Source organism: Carassius gibelio, chromosome A10 (genome assembly GCF_023724105.1).
Source record: "Carassius gibelio isolate Cgi1373 ecotype wild population from Czech Republic chromosome A10, carGib1.2-hapl.c, whole genome shotgun sequence".
NCBI classification, from domain to species: domain Eukaryota; kingdom Metazoa; phylum Chordata; class Actinopteri; order Cypriniformes; family Cyprinidae; genus Carassius; species Carassius gibelio.
The window spans coordinates 11,396,077-11,411,201 of NC_068380.1; the positions used below are offsets into that span (position 1 = coordinate 11,396,077).

At 38.0% G+C, this 15,125-nt stretch overlaps 1 protein-coding gene across 1 annotated transcript in view; it reads right to left on the reverse strand.

Annotated features, from left to right (window-relative positions):
* The window catches only part of LOC128021149 (coxsackievirus and adenovirus receptor homolog), a 37,932-nt gene that overhangs the window by 4,223 nt on the left and 18,584 nt on the right, over positions 1 to 15,125 (reverse strand). The window contains exons 2-6 of the mRNA XM_052608143.1: positions 9,116 to 9,285; positions 4,317 to 4,521; positions 895 to 1,050; positions 653 to 775; positions 348 to 486 (exon numbers count right to left, since the gene is read on the reverse strand). Of these exons, the coding sequence (XP_052464103.1) occupies positions 348 to 486; positions 653 to 775; positions 895 to 1,050; positions 4,317 to 4,521; positions 9,116 to 9,285 (793 nt within the window). The remainder of the gene's footprint in view (positions 1 to 347; positions 487 to 652; positions 776 to 894; positions 1,051 to 4,316; positions 4,522 to 9,115; positions 9,286 to 15,125) is intronic.

Here is a 15,125-nt window from a genome sequence, read left to right on the forward strand (position 1 = left end):
CGTTTCACTGGGCATCAGCTTTGTTTTGTCATCAGTGAGCATACAGGAGGCATGTGATTGGATAAAGAAACTGATTGAATCACACAGACAAATGGACAGTGACATGTACCAAATGGGACCTGGGTCAAGAGCTCCCTCTCTCCTTCATTCTTGTTCCTTTCGTTATTAGGCTGAAGACCGTTGTCTCCAGACAGTATGTCAGTAGGGAGAAGCAAAGCAGTGTGTGTCTGGGCGAATTACACTAACAGGTGTTTTTCTAAAGAACTCCTCATTTATACAATTAATTAGGATCTTGTTGGAAAAGGTTCACATACACATGCCTAAAAGTATTAGTGTGAGTGTAGTACCTGATCTCATAGGCAATCTCCTTCTCGTACTTCTTCTTGTTGCGGGCACGGCAGAAGCAGAAGAGGAGGAGTGCGAGGAGAATGAGAAACAGCAGAATGCAGATTACTACAGCTGCGATGGTGCCGGCATTGTTAGGAGCTGCAAAGGGACAGAGAGAGACTTTGAGATGAACAAGTTTAGAGTCAAAGACATTACCCATCAGCCCTTTCACCACATCACTGTAATAAGATAATGAGGGTTACACCACCAAACTCAGACTTTGCATATATTTAAAGAGGAATCAAACAGGCTTATGAAGACTCACGTTGTGTGATATTGACCTCCACCGAACACTCTTCTGTTCCAACACGGTTTTTAGCAAAACATTTGTACGTTCCTGAAGCTGCCTCGGTTGCGTTTCTCAGACTCATGGTGCCCCCGACTGGATCTGTGCACAGCAGCAGACAGATTCTTCATTTTAACTGAGGCATCTGACAGCTATGATAGCTTTCCAAAAAAAATACAAATAAAAAAATATTTCAAGGTACAGGAGTCTAAGGAACTTACCCAGGACTGCCAGGGGCGGCAGTAGTTTATTGCCTGTGGTTCTTTCCCAAATGTACTGCAGTGGTTGTGTGCCCTCCACAGAGCTACATCTCAACACCATATCTTTCCCCGCATAAGTCTGACCCTCTGCATAACATTTGGGTTTAGAGGGGCGCACTGTGGGAAAGGAAACAGGAAGATGAGACTAAAAGGACCAGCAGTTTCGTTGGAGCTATTCCACATGACAATTTGCTGACTTATCAGGCAGCACTATAAATCGCTCCAATCGCATGGTGAAATTAATTGTCCATGAAAGATTATTTTATTATTATTATTATTAAGAAGCACAAGTATATCAAAAGTTGATATTGAATAATCATTTATAGTTACAAGATATCATGCAAACATATGTATAAAGTATATACTAACTTATGTATAAAGGACTATGCAGTATGAATGAGCTATTAGTATAGCAATGTTTTATGCATGAGACCACAAGTTTAGGCAAATATCTCAAGTAGGAAAATATCATTATTTCACTTTCTGACCCACTAAAAGCTCAAATATCCCATCTCACATATGGTCCATCATGGATTCCCCGAGGCCCTTCTTTCACACTTCCACCCATATTCATTCTCGCTGCTGCATTATAACTAATCACAGCATAGGAAGCCATGATCATGGTAATGGTTACAGCTGCTGCTATTACAGGTGCTGTCAATCAACTTAATTAAAATCAGAGCACAGTGGATGTCAACATTTTTTGAGATTAAAGAGCGAACAAAAGCAGAAAAAGAGGGTGGGAAAGTGGCTGGGTATTTGTAAGAGAGAAAGCATGCGTTTACTAAAGATATATGCATTAAAAACAGCAGGGGAAGTGGGTGAAATCTATGCATATAAGGCGGGAGGGGGATGTGGAAAGATAGTTAAAGATTGGGTGGGGGAAGGGTGGAGAAGATGGGGACAAACAGACCCCTTCCTTGCTTGGCAGGAGATGACAGGAGAATTCAAAGGCAAACAAAACTCCAAATTAAAACCAGGAGGAGGAGACAGATACAGAGCCCCACATGAGGATGCTAAAGATAAAGAACTAAAGGGAGACAGAGTCCACACAAATAAAGAGACGGGGCAAAACAGACACAGGAATGTCAATGGTCGCTCTCTGTGATTCCTCCCAACCTTGGGCAGGGTGTTGGCATTCAAGTCTCTATCGACATCCTCGTTTGATAATTGAAGCTGTAAAAACAGATCTCTGGGGCTGCTGGGACAGAGGCTTAGAGACCTGAGGATTAACAGCAGGCAGGACTGAACAGCAGTTTAATAGGATGAGGGGTCAGAGCACTGCAGCTTCCTCTAACAGAGAAATTAAATGTGTGGTGATGGACAGGTGGGCGGGAGAAATAAAGATGTAGACCGACTAATGCACGTGATTAAACCAACGCACACATCTGCACTAAAATCCCTATATGTTATTTTGTGCATGTCGGTATTCTGAGGAGATTACACTTGACTGGTCATAAAGGCGAGAAGAAAAACAAGAACGAAAAAGTCAAACTGCCTGATGCAACTCCAGAAGCATAAAGGCGTGAAAAGAAAAAGGTCAAGCACTTTTATTTTCTGCTGTCTGAAAAAAGATGAATTTACTTTTTCCACCTTGAATGCTAGATAGTTCACCCCAAATTATCAATCTTGAAGAAGCATGCCATTTGTATTGTCTATACAGATTATTGGGACAACTACCAACAAAACAAAAAGCCAACAGAAACACACCAGAATAATAATGAACTTGCAATTTTGTAAAACAACCATTTAATTATTTTTTCCTCTAGAAATTAGTTAGATATATATACACACATATATATACAGATACACACACACACACACACAGACACACACATGACATACTATAATAGTATATAAATAATAATAACATTTTAGAGCAGATGTCTGCAAACCCTTTAAACTACATGCCTAAACCTATAAAGCTGCCTGGTGGAGAGCAAATATGAAGATAAAGAGCTGAAAGTTGTTTGCACCTACTGAAAGTGTTGTGTTACTCTGTTTTTGCATCCCTGGAGCAGGGCCGTGTCTCTCTGAGGTGACAATGTACCACATATACGTACAGCCCCTTTAAGTGAATGCCCTTGGACTGCTATCTCTGATGGAGACGCGTTTAGTAAGGAACACACGCACACAACCAGGGAGCATCCGCTCTGAATGCAGGTACAGAGTCCCCGCGGTCATCAGCGATAGGATGAGGGTGGACTATGAAGGGAACAGGTGAACAGAACAGCTGCCTTCATCAACTGCTGAGAGCACAGCCAATCTGTGTCCTTCCATCTGTCTTACTGTGGCCCACCTCTTGCCAAACAGTCCTTCACTTTAATAAATTAGTGGACTAAGTCCAATAAAGGCTTTTGCATTACCAATCACTGGTTCAAGAATTGACACTGATGTCAGTCAACCACTTCACTTTTTTACTTCGTCTTTCGATTCAGGATACCATAGTAAAAACTAAATATAACTAAACACATTATTTACTAATAAGTTAAATAATATAAAATTATTTATAAAATACATGTTTAAAAGATTGGGGTCTTATGCTCACCAAGACTGCATTTATTTGATCAAAAATACAGTAAAAACAATAATATTGTTAAAACAATTGATACAATTTAAAATAACCTTTCTATTTTTATTTTATTTTTTTATTTTATGTAATTTATTTATTGTTTTCATGTAACTTTATTGTATTAATTGACCAATAATTTTGACAATCCTATTCATAATAAATAAATAATCTTTCTGGCAACACTGAAAAATATAAGCACGCCACACAGATCACTTGCTGGATTGTCAATTTAATACTGGGATTTCACCTCAATTAAAAACGTTTTCCCTGTTCCTTTTTTCTTCTTTTTCCTGATTCGTTTCTATTTTTAAATCATGCATCTGCAATGCAAATATACCTCTCTGTTGTTTGGTTATTGAGTTTCAGGAAGTATCACTGTCATCACAATATTTGTGGAGTTGCTTCTGATGGCCTTGTTTGCCTAGGGCGTTTCTGTGTTGGCATTAGTCATCACAACAAGAAACAGGTGATATTTCACACACAAGGCAGCACTGATATAACACTTGCTGTTGACCAGCGATTCATGCATACCTTGAAAGGCATGTCAGAGGGCCTGTGAAATCAAACTTTATAGCGTATTTATGGTGCAGATCAATACGTCGTCACTCAGGACTTTCCCTATATAACCAAGTAATATAACTCACCTTCCAGAAGAAAATATAATAAAAATAGAGAGTGTTTCTCAAAATAATACCAAATAATAATACTACCAAATAAGGCAAACATTTTTGAATAAGCAGGGTTAGAGATTGGTTGTTGAGATGACTTATTAGCTTGTAAATGCCACTTTATCTAAAAATTTTATACTCACCCATGATGGTAAGGAGGAATTTCCTGCTGCCGATGCCAGGAACCTTCTTCACCTTGCACTGATAGGTGCCCGTGTCTGTGGCTTTCAGACCCATGATGTTCATGGAGGCATCACCGTTTTTAGGGTCAGGGGAGTTGAAGTGAACTCTTCCTTTAAGAGGTTCGTAATAGTGTTCAAAGGCTCTGTCACCTGAGTACACAATCAACTGTGGGAAGGAACAAGAGATGACAAAAGAGCAAAAGAGAATCTTGTTTTAGTAAGTGTAATTCATGTATTGATAAAATGTTACTCAATATTTTAGCTTAATAACTGTGTGGGAAAAAGTGCAGTGTATATGCATCAGTGAAAGGTCAAACTAATGATCACATTCAGACAAAAGCCTAATTTTTCTTCTTATGAAAGTCAGTTGACAAAAGACAAACACAGTGCTCCCAACCCTCTTATCTTAAAAATGTCCTTCAGCACGAGTAAATCATTTGCCCTTTCTATGTACAACCTGAACAAACTATTCTTGTTAGGCTATGCTTCTTTCTCACAATGCTACATAGTAAGGGACAGTAAAGGTCTGTTCCCAGCTAAAAAAAAAATACGTGCTTCGTACAAACACAGATAAAAGACATGCAGAGTCTTGCCACCCACAGAGGGAAAATATGGGATCCATTCAACAGACTCCATCACCACCACATCATTTTTCTATGACGATGGAGAGGCGACGGCCTCCCGTGGCATCTTGGAAAAATAAATAAATAAATAAATAAAGGGATAGGGACAACTGCCTAAAGCAACATACAGGCACTATAACATACTTCAATTCAGAAAGTCAAAAAAACTGCTCAAGGCAGAGAACAAAAGATACAAAACTGAAATCCAAGACAACTGATGGATAGAATCAAGTCCCCACCCTATATTTGAACATCTTTTCAATAATCTGTTACACTCAGATGTATGACACAACACAACACAACACAACACAGAAGAAAAGATATGTTGCTATAGTAAGTGTTCACTCTAGGGTCAGTGTGCAGTTTCACTGCCATCTAGAAGTCAAGTCTTCAAGGACGCAGTGTGACTTGTTAAAATCAAAGTGTGCATGTTAACTTGTGAGTCTTGTTTACACCCGTGTGTATGCGTGTATGCCTGTAGGTAAGTGCACTTCCTCCAGGGCCACATCAGGCTTGTTTGAAATGCAAAGCAGCACTGACTCACCTGTGAGATCAGTCAGCTTTACAGCGCAGGCAATTTCTGTAGGCCTGTCTGCATTACTTTAGCAAACTCATTTTTTCACAATTCCAGATGGATAAAATAAAGTCCTCAACCTTTTATATTGTAAATTACTCAAAAAAAAAAACTTACGTCCAATTGCATTTTAAAGAATTTAATGCTTTTGTATTTAATTGATCAAAAGTAAATTAATTTGTCTTCTTAAAAAATATTTCCATTTCAAACAAATGCTGTTCTTTTGAAATTTCCATTCAAGGAATTCCGAAAATAAAACATCACAGTTTCAACAAAAACATTAAGCAGCAGAACTTTTTTTTTTTTAACACCGTTAATAAGAAATGTCTCAAATCAGCATTTTAAAATGATATCTGAAGGATAATTTGCCATTAAAGACTTCACTGCAAAATAAATTATGGTCAATGCATGTCTGAATTAGTGGATAATTTCCTAGCAGAAAATTACCAGTAATTTTTTTTTATGAACTCAAACTTTTAACTAGCAATGTATATCATTACATAATTTTTTCACATTACTCAAATTTAGTAACAAATGGCCTTTAAACTGTTCAAATTAACTAGACAGCTATTCTCTGACTCACAAATACAGATACTGGTAAACTGCAAAACAATCTTCTCATTTTCTATATGTAAAAATGCAATTATAAAAATCACTGCATGTTGATTTCTACTTTCTAAATATTCCTTTTGTTTTGCGTTTCCTATTGTCACTCTCAATCACAGCAGGGCTATTGTGCAATTGCAGTTGCCGCTTAAGAGATTATAGAGCCACAGTGCATACAGTGAGTGTCACCCCAAGTTCCCATCCATTCTTCAATATAATGCTAACACTAATGGTCACTGCAGTTTTGTATGGAATTCGTCAACAGTGTCCCACAAACAAGAGAATCATTTCACGCTTCACTGTGTCCCAAAGACCTTTCACAATGAATACAATCATTGGAAATTGGGTTCTGCATTCAAGATTGATTCATTGTTTCAGTTCTTGTGAAAAAAAAAAAAAAGGAACTGCTGATCAAAAGTGAGAGATGAAAAAGAAGGAAAGTGCCCAAGATAGACCAAACACTGATAAGTCAGTTTGCAACTCCTCTATCATATATTGACTCATTTGGTTTTCACTAAAGCTTCATTTAGGCCAATCAGTGAAGGAAAATCCTGTAAAAACAGAGATATACTGTGAAATATTATTACAACTTTATAAAACATATTACAACTTAATATAACAGTTTTCTAATAATGTTAAATGGGTGACAAGGAAATAATTATTGTTATCATCATGTTGAAAATGGTTGCAGTGCTTAATATTTTTGATAAATACAACATTTATTTAATATAAAAATTATAAAATGTAACATTAAAAGTAACATTATAAAATGTATTTACTGTCACTTTAAGTCAATGTAGGCGTGGGAAATATGGCAATTATTTTTTTCTGGAAAATAACGATTCTCTCACTATTCTTTGTCATGTTGGTTTAACCATTCTGATCAGTACAGCCAAACTACTTTCCCTATTTTAAAAACAAGGCCTTGGTAACAAAATATATATATATAAAAAGCAAACATTTAGGCCAAAGTGGACAAAGATTAAAATCTTTGTAATTATTTACTCTGTTATTAAAAAATAAGAACAATATGCACATTACAAAAATATGGGTATCTCTGTACATCTGTTATTTTTTCGGTATAGACACAGACACAGACATAGCAAAGAAAACTATCAGTATAAATATAACGATCAGTATTCTAAACATTGCATATCCTGCAATGTGATTTTCACAGATGTGCACATCCTGATATTGATGCTGAAATAATATATCATGCAGCCCTATTGTAAATCAAAATAGAATAGAACCGTGAAATGTGTGTCAATACCCAGCCCTAGTAGATAGTGTAATAATAGTTTCCAAAGCAAGAGTAAAACATTGCAAAGAACTGGGGCACGATGACCGTTAGAAATGTCTCCCAAAATACAAGTAGTCCATGTACAACCTTCAACTTCTTATAAACCATTAAAAACAATGAAATGGGTCAAAGACAAATTTCAAGTCCTGGGGCAAAGCCTGGCAGAACAGAGGGGAGAGAGTGCAGGTCTATGCCCATGAGGACGACCCAGCATACACCAAACTGGGCAACTGAGGGGAACAGAAATGTGAGGAGAAACGGAGAACGATAAAAATAGAATGAAAAATTAGGAGTAGAACGACAGAAGAAATGAAGGAGCTTTGAGAAGACAAAAAAAAATGGAGTAGAGAGAGAGTATGTGTGCGAGAGAGTGAGATAGTAAGAAAGGTGCAAGTATACCATTGAGATCGACCACTGAGAGCTTCCGACCCAATTCTGTCCCCAGCTAAATGCATAACTCTCTGGAGAGAAAGCGTACGAGGTAATCTCTGCAGGGGCTGCAGCAGACAAGCACACACATATCTGGCCGCTTACTCTACCTGCAAGTCCAGTGTTAGGGCTAAAATAAGCCTTTTGTGAGGAAATCAGGGATGGATTAATTATGGTTTAGATTACAGAGATAGCAATTGAATGAATGCAGGGGGTGCCTCTGCAGACCACAAGTGTAAACACTTAAACACACAAAACATCAATACATAACATCAGTTAATAGCTTCCACAACCAATAAAACTCAAATGCACATCAATGTGAGTAAAACCATAGTGATTATATGATCCTTTATGTAGACCCACACACATATCCATCCAGGGAGCAACTTTACAGTGCACTAAAACAACAGGAAACGTTCATAATATGGCACTCACAAACCAGCACCTGCTCACTGCAGATCAAACCAGGTATAACATATAACCAAAGGTAAGCCTTCAAGGGCGATCACCCCACCAAAATACTTGACATCTAAATGGATCTTAATTAGGATGCCGACTAAGTATTGTTGTTTTATTGTTTGGGATTCAAAGTGTGGTTTTCTGATTAAAATTGTGACCCATTTAGCAGACAACATTTTTGTGATTATATATTAATATGAATAGAAAATAACAAAAACAATTAGGAACTATAAAAGCTTCTCTTTAGTTGACTACCGCTACTTTAGAAGCACTTCTAATTAAAAGTTTGTGAATATGATTGGCAAATATTGCATTTCCAAATGCATGTTTCAAGTGACCCAAACTCAAAGACAGACATTTCTCACACAGAAATGTGCGCCTAACAAATGAAAACAATAAGCGTTCCAAAATCAGCTAAACATATTAAACATTTGATCTCCTCCGACTGGATGGAATCAAAGGCTGAAGCTTATCTGAGTCTTTGACCACCATACACCATTCGATTTTCTATTCTGTGTATGAGTGTGGATGTTGACGACTGTGCAGTAAAAATGTCACTCTTCTGCTTTGCACAACAGAGGCAGTCAAACTAGTTCTGAGAGCTTGTTTTGGCTGATAACAAGAACTTGTGACAGGAAGAGAGACAACAAAACACAGGGACAAAGTCAAACTAAACCTCCCAGAGGCTTGTGAATAATGCAGACATCAATTTTCTTTCACATAGACACTAACCTTATCTCATTGATACACAATCACTTTATCTACTCACCACTTTCTCTTCTTTCTGGTTGTCAGAGGGCTGCAGGCTCCACTCAATGTCCAGAGGTCCAGAATCCTCGGCAGAGAGAGTGAACTGACAGTCCAGCTTCACGGTCTCTCCACTGGCTTTCTCAATGGATGTGGGGCCAGTGGAGGTGATCTGTAGTCCACAGGCTGAGCCTGAAAGGAACAGAAAAGATAATGCTTTCAAACAGTAATGAACATGCCACATATTAATTTCAAAACTAATATTTAGTGCAATCAGCTTCTTTTGTAAATGCATGGAAGGATGTTGTTTTCACATCACTGCATGGTTTGGATCTGATATCTATACAGGAGTTATAACTCAAAGCCTGTGAAATGCAGCATCCTTGAGAGAATGACTGAATTCTGTGGTCTGAGAAGATATGCATGGTGCATGGCCACAGTAGAGCTGAAAATAAATACATCCAAGATCCTCTATTCTTGGAATGCATTTAATTTAGTAAATGATGACTAACTGAGCACACAGCAGTGGGGCTCTGTACAGCAGAGATCAAGAATAAGTATAGACATATGATAAACCTAAATAAAGCATATCATCATATGCTATCATTTTATAACGGAATCCAGACAGGCAGAGGCACAGTTTTTAAGCTCCTATTTATTGATGATACATGGTAAAATCAATTTCCTTACTGGTCAGGAACGACCAGCAAATATGCAAGCGATATGCATGTATGCCTGTCTATCTTCAGCATTGGATTTTTACACCGGATACATGCAAGCATATTAAAAGTTTCAAGTCATTGTTACCAAGTATTGAGTACATGTAAGATGTTTCTAAACCAGTTTCAGTGAGCTGACTCAGCTCATAGACATTCATAGTAATGCACAGCTGAAACTTCAGAACAAGAAAATCCTTTTTTTAAACTATTAGGAACAGGTGGAGTGCCATTAACGTAGAGATCAGAATATTGTAGAGGCCTCTGGCTACTAATCACAGTTCAGTGCCATGAGGTTCTGCTCTTTCATCACAATCAAGGGACTGGTTGTAGATCAGCTTTACACACAACACAAACAGTTGAATGAAGCTGCAGGGTGTGTTGCACCACATTATATAAAAGAGAAACGTTTAAATGTCATTCTTATGGCAGTGTGTGAATTTACCTTGGGTATCACCGTTGCTTTAATTTGTGGGGTCAAAAAAAATATTAAGAATGTGTATCGCACAAGGAATACTGATTCAAATGAAAAGCGGCGCTCCAGTCAACAAATGAATATTGCTGGCATGGGCCATTCAAAATCCCCCCATTAACAGTAATATATGCTCATTTACCCGTGATCAAAGTAATTCTTTAAACTAATGGGTTCTTTGGTGACCCTGGCTGAAGGCTGCATTTCATTTCATTTTAATTAATATAGCCAGCTCTCTAGCAGGGATCAGGGCAACATCGAGGACATGACTTTATTCAATCACCTAGGTCTATTCTCTCCATCTACAGCCATAAATCTGGTTCTAAAACATGTAGTGCTGTGCCCCACTACCATGCTAGATCACAACTCTTCTACAATTTTTGTTTATCATTATTATTTTTTACTATGATGTGACTAAAGAACATATGGCTTTCTTACCAAAAATTATAAACCAGTCCAAACCGGCTACAAATCAGTGTTACGGTTTACTGCCCCACCCTTTCTCTCTCAACTATAATCATGCAAATGAAATACTAAGTAACAGCTTGCATATCCTTTGGACATCAGTAATCAATACTAGCCACACATGCATACAGAACAAGAGACCCGAATTGAATATAAACTAAGCATGCCTGTACACAAAAATGTGATTTCCATTGCATGTTCAATGTGTTCAGCAGGGCCAATAGATGTACAGATGCATGTACTAAATAAGACACGAACAATGACCAAGTAATGGTCATTTTATAATACAGTAGAGCATCTGCAGTGGCATTTCACCAATGTTTCTTTTAAATTTGCAGTGTGCAGCTACTAGAATATCTCCACTAGGGCTGGGTACCGAACTTCGATGCCTTTATGGTATCGAACGAAAAACTTAGATACTATGAGTATCTAAATTTTTTTGTCTTTCGGTGCCAAATTTCGGTTCCAAAAGCCAAGCGGCCATTTTTCTTTTTTTTTGTTTTTGCCAAGCGGCTGTGTCTGTGTGAGCTTGTAGCATACGTGCATGTAAGGACCCAATTTCGCTGTGATTGGCTGTCCACCACCACGTGACATGACGGGACGGGGAGGATTTCTGAAAAAACTCGCAGTCACACAACTGTAGTTGTTTATTCTCAAAACGTTTCCGGCTACACTTTATTAAAGTCATGCCGAGTCAGCAATGTGCAACATATGCAATAATAATATTGCAAACAAAGCCGGTGTTAATGATGCATTTGTTTGGATGAGTGTTTTGCCCTCCCTCCCTGTTTAGTTTGGTCTACTCTATTGCGTATCTTGAAACGCCCCCTTTCACGTCATCTAAAAAACAGAATGAGAGAGACCGATTTATCCGGTACAGCGAATTTCGATACTCAAAAGATGAATTCATTCTCTGTACGCGCATTGTCTGAAATGCTGCTCACAGCGCATGCTTTGAATGAGTGAGCACAAGCTCCGAACGCGCGTGAATTGTTTAAAACGCTTGAATCAGCAATATTTAGAAACAAATGCAAACGATCGGCTATGATCCGTTTCACCCCTTCAAGCGAGTGAACAACGCGAAGCAAGTGAAGTTAGGAATTTTACATCACTATTCACAATAGCCCATCGGACTGGAAAACACAATAGCCCCAGGAGGTGGGGCTAACTATTTTGCGAGCCCTGCACCTCAGATCTTTTTGTGAAACACTGGTTTCCAAACTGGTTTCGTTAAACAAAATAAATGATTATTTTAAAACATTGACTCAAAAGAATCAGGGGTTCACTAATCTGATCATGAACTTGTATTACCGAGTCAAAGATGAGCTATTATTGAACATCTCGAATGAATAAAGACTTCAAGTTCATCTGTAAAGCACATAAAGCTATTGTTTGAGTCTATTTCATGCATGATTCGCATGGATCTGCTAACTGAATGCAAAGAGTGAGTTCTAGAAGAATGTTTGTGTCTTGATGAGCATGTATCGCTCACTTGGAGTCGCTAAATGAACAGCTGTTGTTCTTTTTTTTTCAACGGAGGATCAGTTGCCCTATTGGTTAAAATCCCCAAACTGTTTACTTAAATATAAAATGAATGACATGAAAACAGGGGCGTTTGCGTTATGATGTGGTGGGCTGCTGTGGGCCAGAAAGCCTGGGCAACTTTTTGGTCCCAGTCCGCCGCTGAATAGCACACCCCTATCCAAAAAGCACAACCAGTTGTATTAATAATGTTATCCTGAGTGTGAAGTGTTACCAGAATTTGTTTTAATTAAGGTGAAAAATAAAAGTTTTGTGTTTAATGTATTTGTGCTGATGTTGAAATGGATTTCAAAACATATGGTATCGAAAAAAGTATCGTTAGGAACCGGTATCGAAACTGAGGTATCGAAATTGGCACCGGATCGAAATATTTTGAACAATACCCAGCCCTAATCTCCACTGGGTAAAAGAGTGAGTGAAACCAAAACACTTAAAATGCAAGTTGAAGGTTTACCAACATCAGTATCCTCAAATACACATGCCACAATTAATTTTTTATTATCATATGATTGGGCACCATTTTGACGGTCATGTCATAGCAGCCTATCAATAAACCCCTAAATAAATATTGAAAAAATTTAAAATTAGAATAACGCTGACATTAAACATGTATCGGCGACCAATTCAAAGCAGGAAAAACTGCTCCCATTTCTAAATTCAAGACATGCTAACCTGAAGAGCTTACGTAAATCACATAAAATGGAAAAATACACACTACAAGTCTGTGTTAAAATATCTGAAGATCAAGGAAACAAGAGGAGATATTAAATCAAGTGAAACAGATGCTGACCATGTGGGTCAGAAATAAGGGGGATCTAACTTCTTAGAATATCCATCTCTGCCTTGCTGTTCTTGACCTCCACCGGTTGAGCATGACACAATAAAACATATGTTGTTAAAAGGAAAGCAATCTGAACTACTTGAATGAGGCCACAAGACCACCACAACACTCTTCTCTGAGTCCCCCCATTTATCTCCCGCTCTCATTCCCCTCCTAATTCTCCCTCTCACGTTGGTCCCGTGAGCCCAAGCCCAGCTGACTGTAGACCCCCTTTGTGTGCTCACAATAGGTAAAGAATCCTGTCTCCTGGCAACACATCCTTCTGAGAATGCCAGGGAGGGGATGAACGAAAAGGGGGAAGGTAATGCAGATAAGGAGTGAGCGATACAAACAAAACAAAAAAGTGGGGGAGGCTGAGTGAGAGGAGAGTAATGTCTTATTGTGGACAGAAAGAGTGATTTTACACACACACACACACACCTACCTACAAAATCACTCCAATAATCCAAGAATTATTAATTCCAAATACAGATATTCAAATCATCTTGTGAATTTTTTGTATATATCAAATATCAAATACTGTACTGGTCTAATAAAAACAAACTATGTGTGCTGGCATGTCAATGTTTAAGAAGGCACAGTGAATGTGTCAATAGGATTGATGGTAAGTGAAGGACATTTATCAATTATAAAAGTGTTAAAATCATGTGTCACATTTCCATTTCCCAATTAAATACAGGGATATCGGAGCCACACACAGGAAAGGAAAGTTTTTATATATAAAATGCAACAGGAGGAAGATTTGGAAGGATCTTTCCACAAAGTCAATCCCTCTGGTGTACAGACAAACCAAAAAAAAAAAAAAAAAACAGTTCATGCATTTCAAAAGCTAATAAGATTGTTCTTCATATCAGCATGTGAAGCTGTTGTGCATGCAGTGCAGCAGAGCTTGAATTGTAATTAGGTTGTCATTCGAGGATGGCTTGAGTACACTGTTAAATTGCAAACGGAGCACTCGCGCTCTCGCTCACATAAACTCATTTCAGAAGCAGCAGTAAAGTAGGAGTTATTTTGGGATTCTGACAGTAGAAAAAAAAAAAAAGTGTGACGGCTTTATAGAGAATCATGGCATATGTGCCATATTTTCCAGAATGGGTGGAAGGATTAAAAAATGCTGATAGTTCTCATTTAAAAACTGCAGATGACAGCTAGTTAAAAATTAATAAATAATTAAATCCTCTTCATAGCATCACACTTTCTCTGAAGTAATTTGTTAGAATTAATACCCTTTTCTTAAAAAAAAAACACCTTCCTACAGCTATCATCTGGACTGAGTCAAACTTTTGACTTTTACAGTAAACTAACAAAAATAATGAGAAAGTGGTTTAAGCACAAATAGTTTTTTTTAAATCAGGCCCCCTCTAACACTTTCTCTAACATTCTGAAGGAATGAGAGGCAGTTTATTTATCATCTTATAAGGTGACTGAGCCAAAGGGCCATTACTTTCATATCTCTTAGCATCTGCTCATCATCAACTCCCTCCTCAGCTCCTTTCTCTGTCCTTCAGACAAGTGACCTGTACTCTCTCCTCTCTTCTGCTCTCGAACCCTGAGACAGACATGGTAATGAATGCTGAACAACTTACATTTTTCCTTGCCCACCCTCAGGTCACCCCCCCCCCCCCACCACCACTTTCCCATAGTTGGAATCCCATTTGTATATGGCTAATATAGTTAGTTAAAGAAGTTAAAGACAAATTAGTAAGATATAGAAAGTGCCTTGTAATCTTAGTGGGACTGATTTTTGCAGCCCATAATGACTTCCATTCTGTCTTTTAAATGCTTTGAATTATTATTAAATTATTAATTGTCAAAAAATGTGGGGGGCAGGGTCAGAATAAATTTGTTTGGCTAATAACCTCCTTTTTTTTTTTGCAGAAACAAAACCAAAAGCGGTCACAAATACTGTGGCAACTAGTTAATTTTGCATGAATTCCTGCAAATTTCTGAAGGATATGCACAAACAAGCAAGCAAGTCATACATGTCTGGAATGAC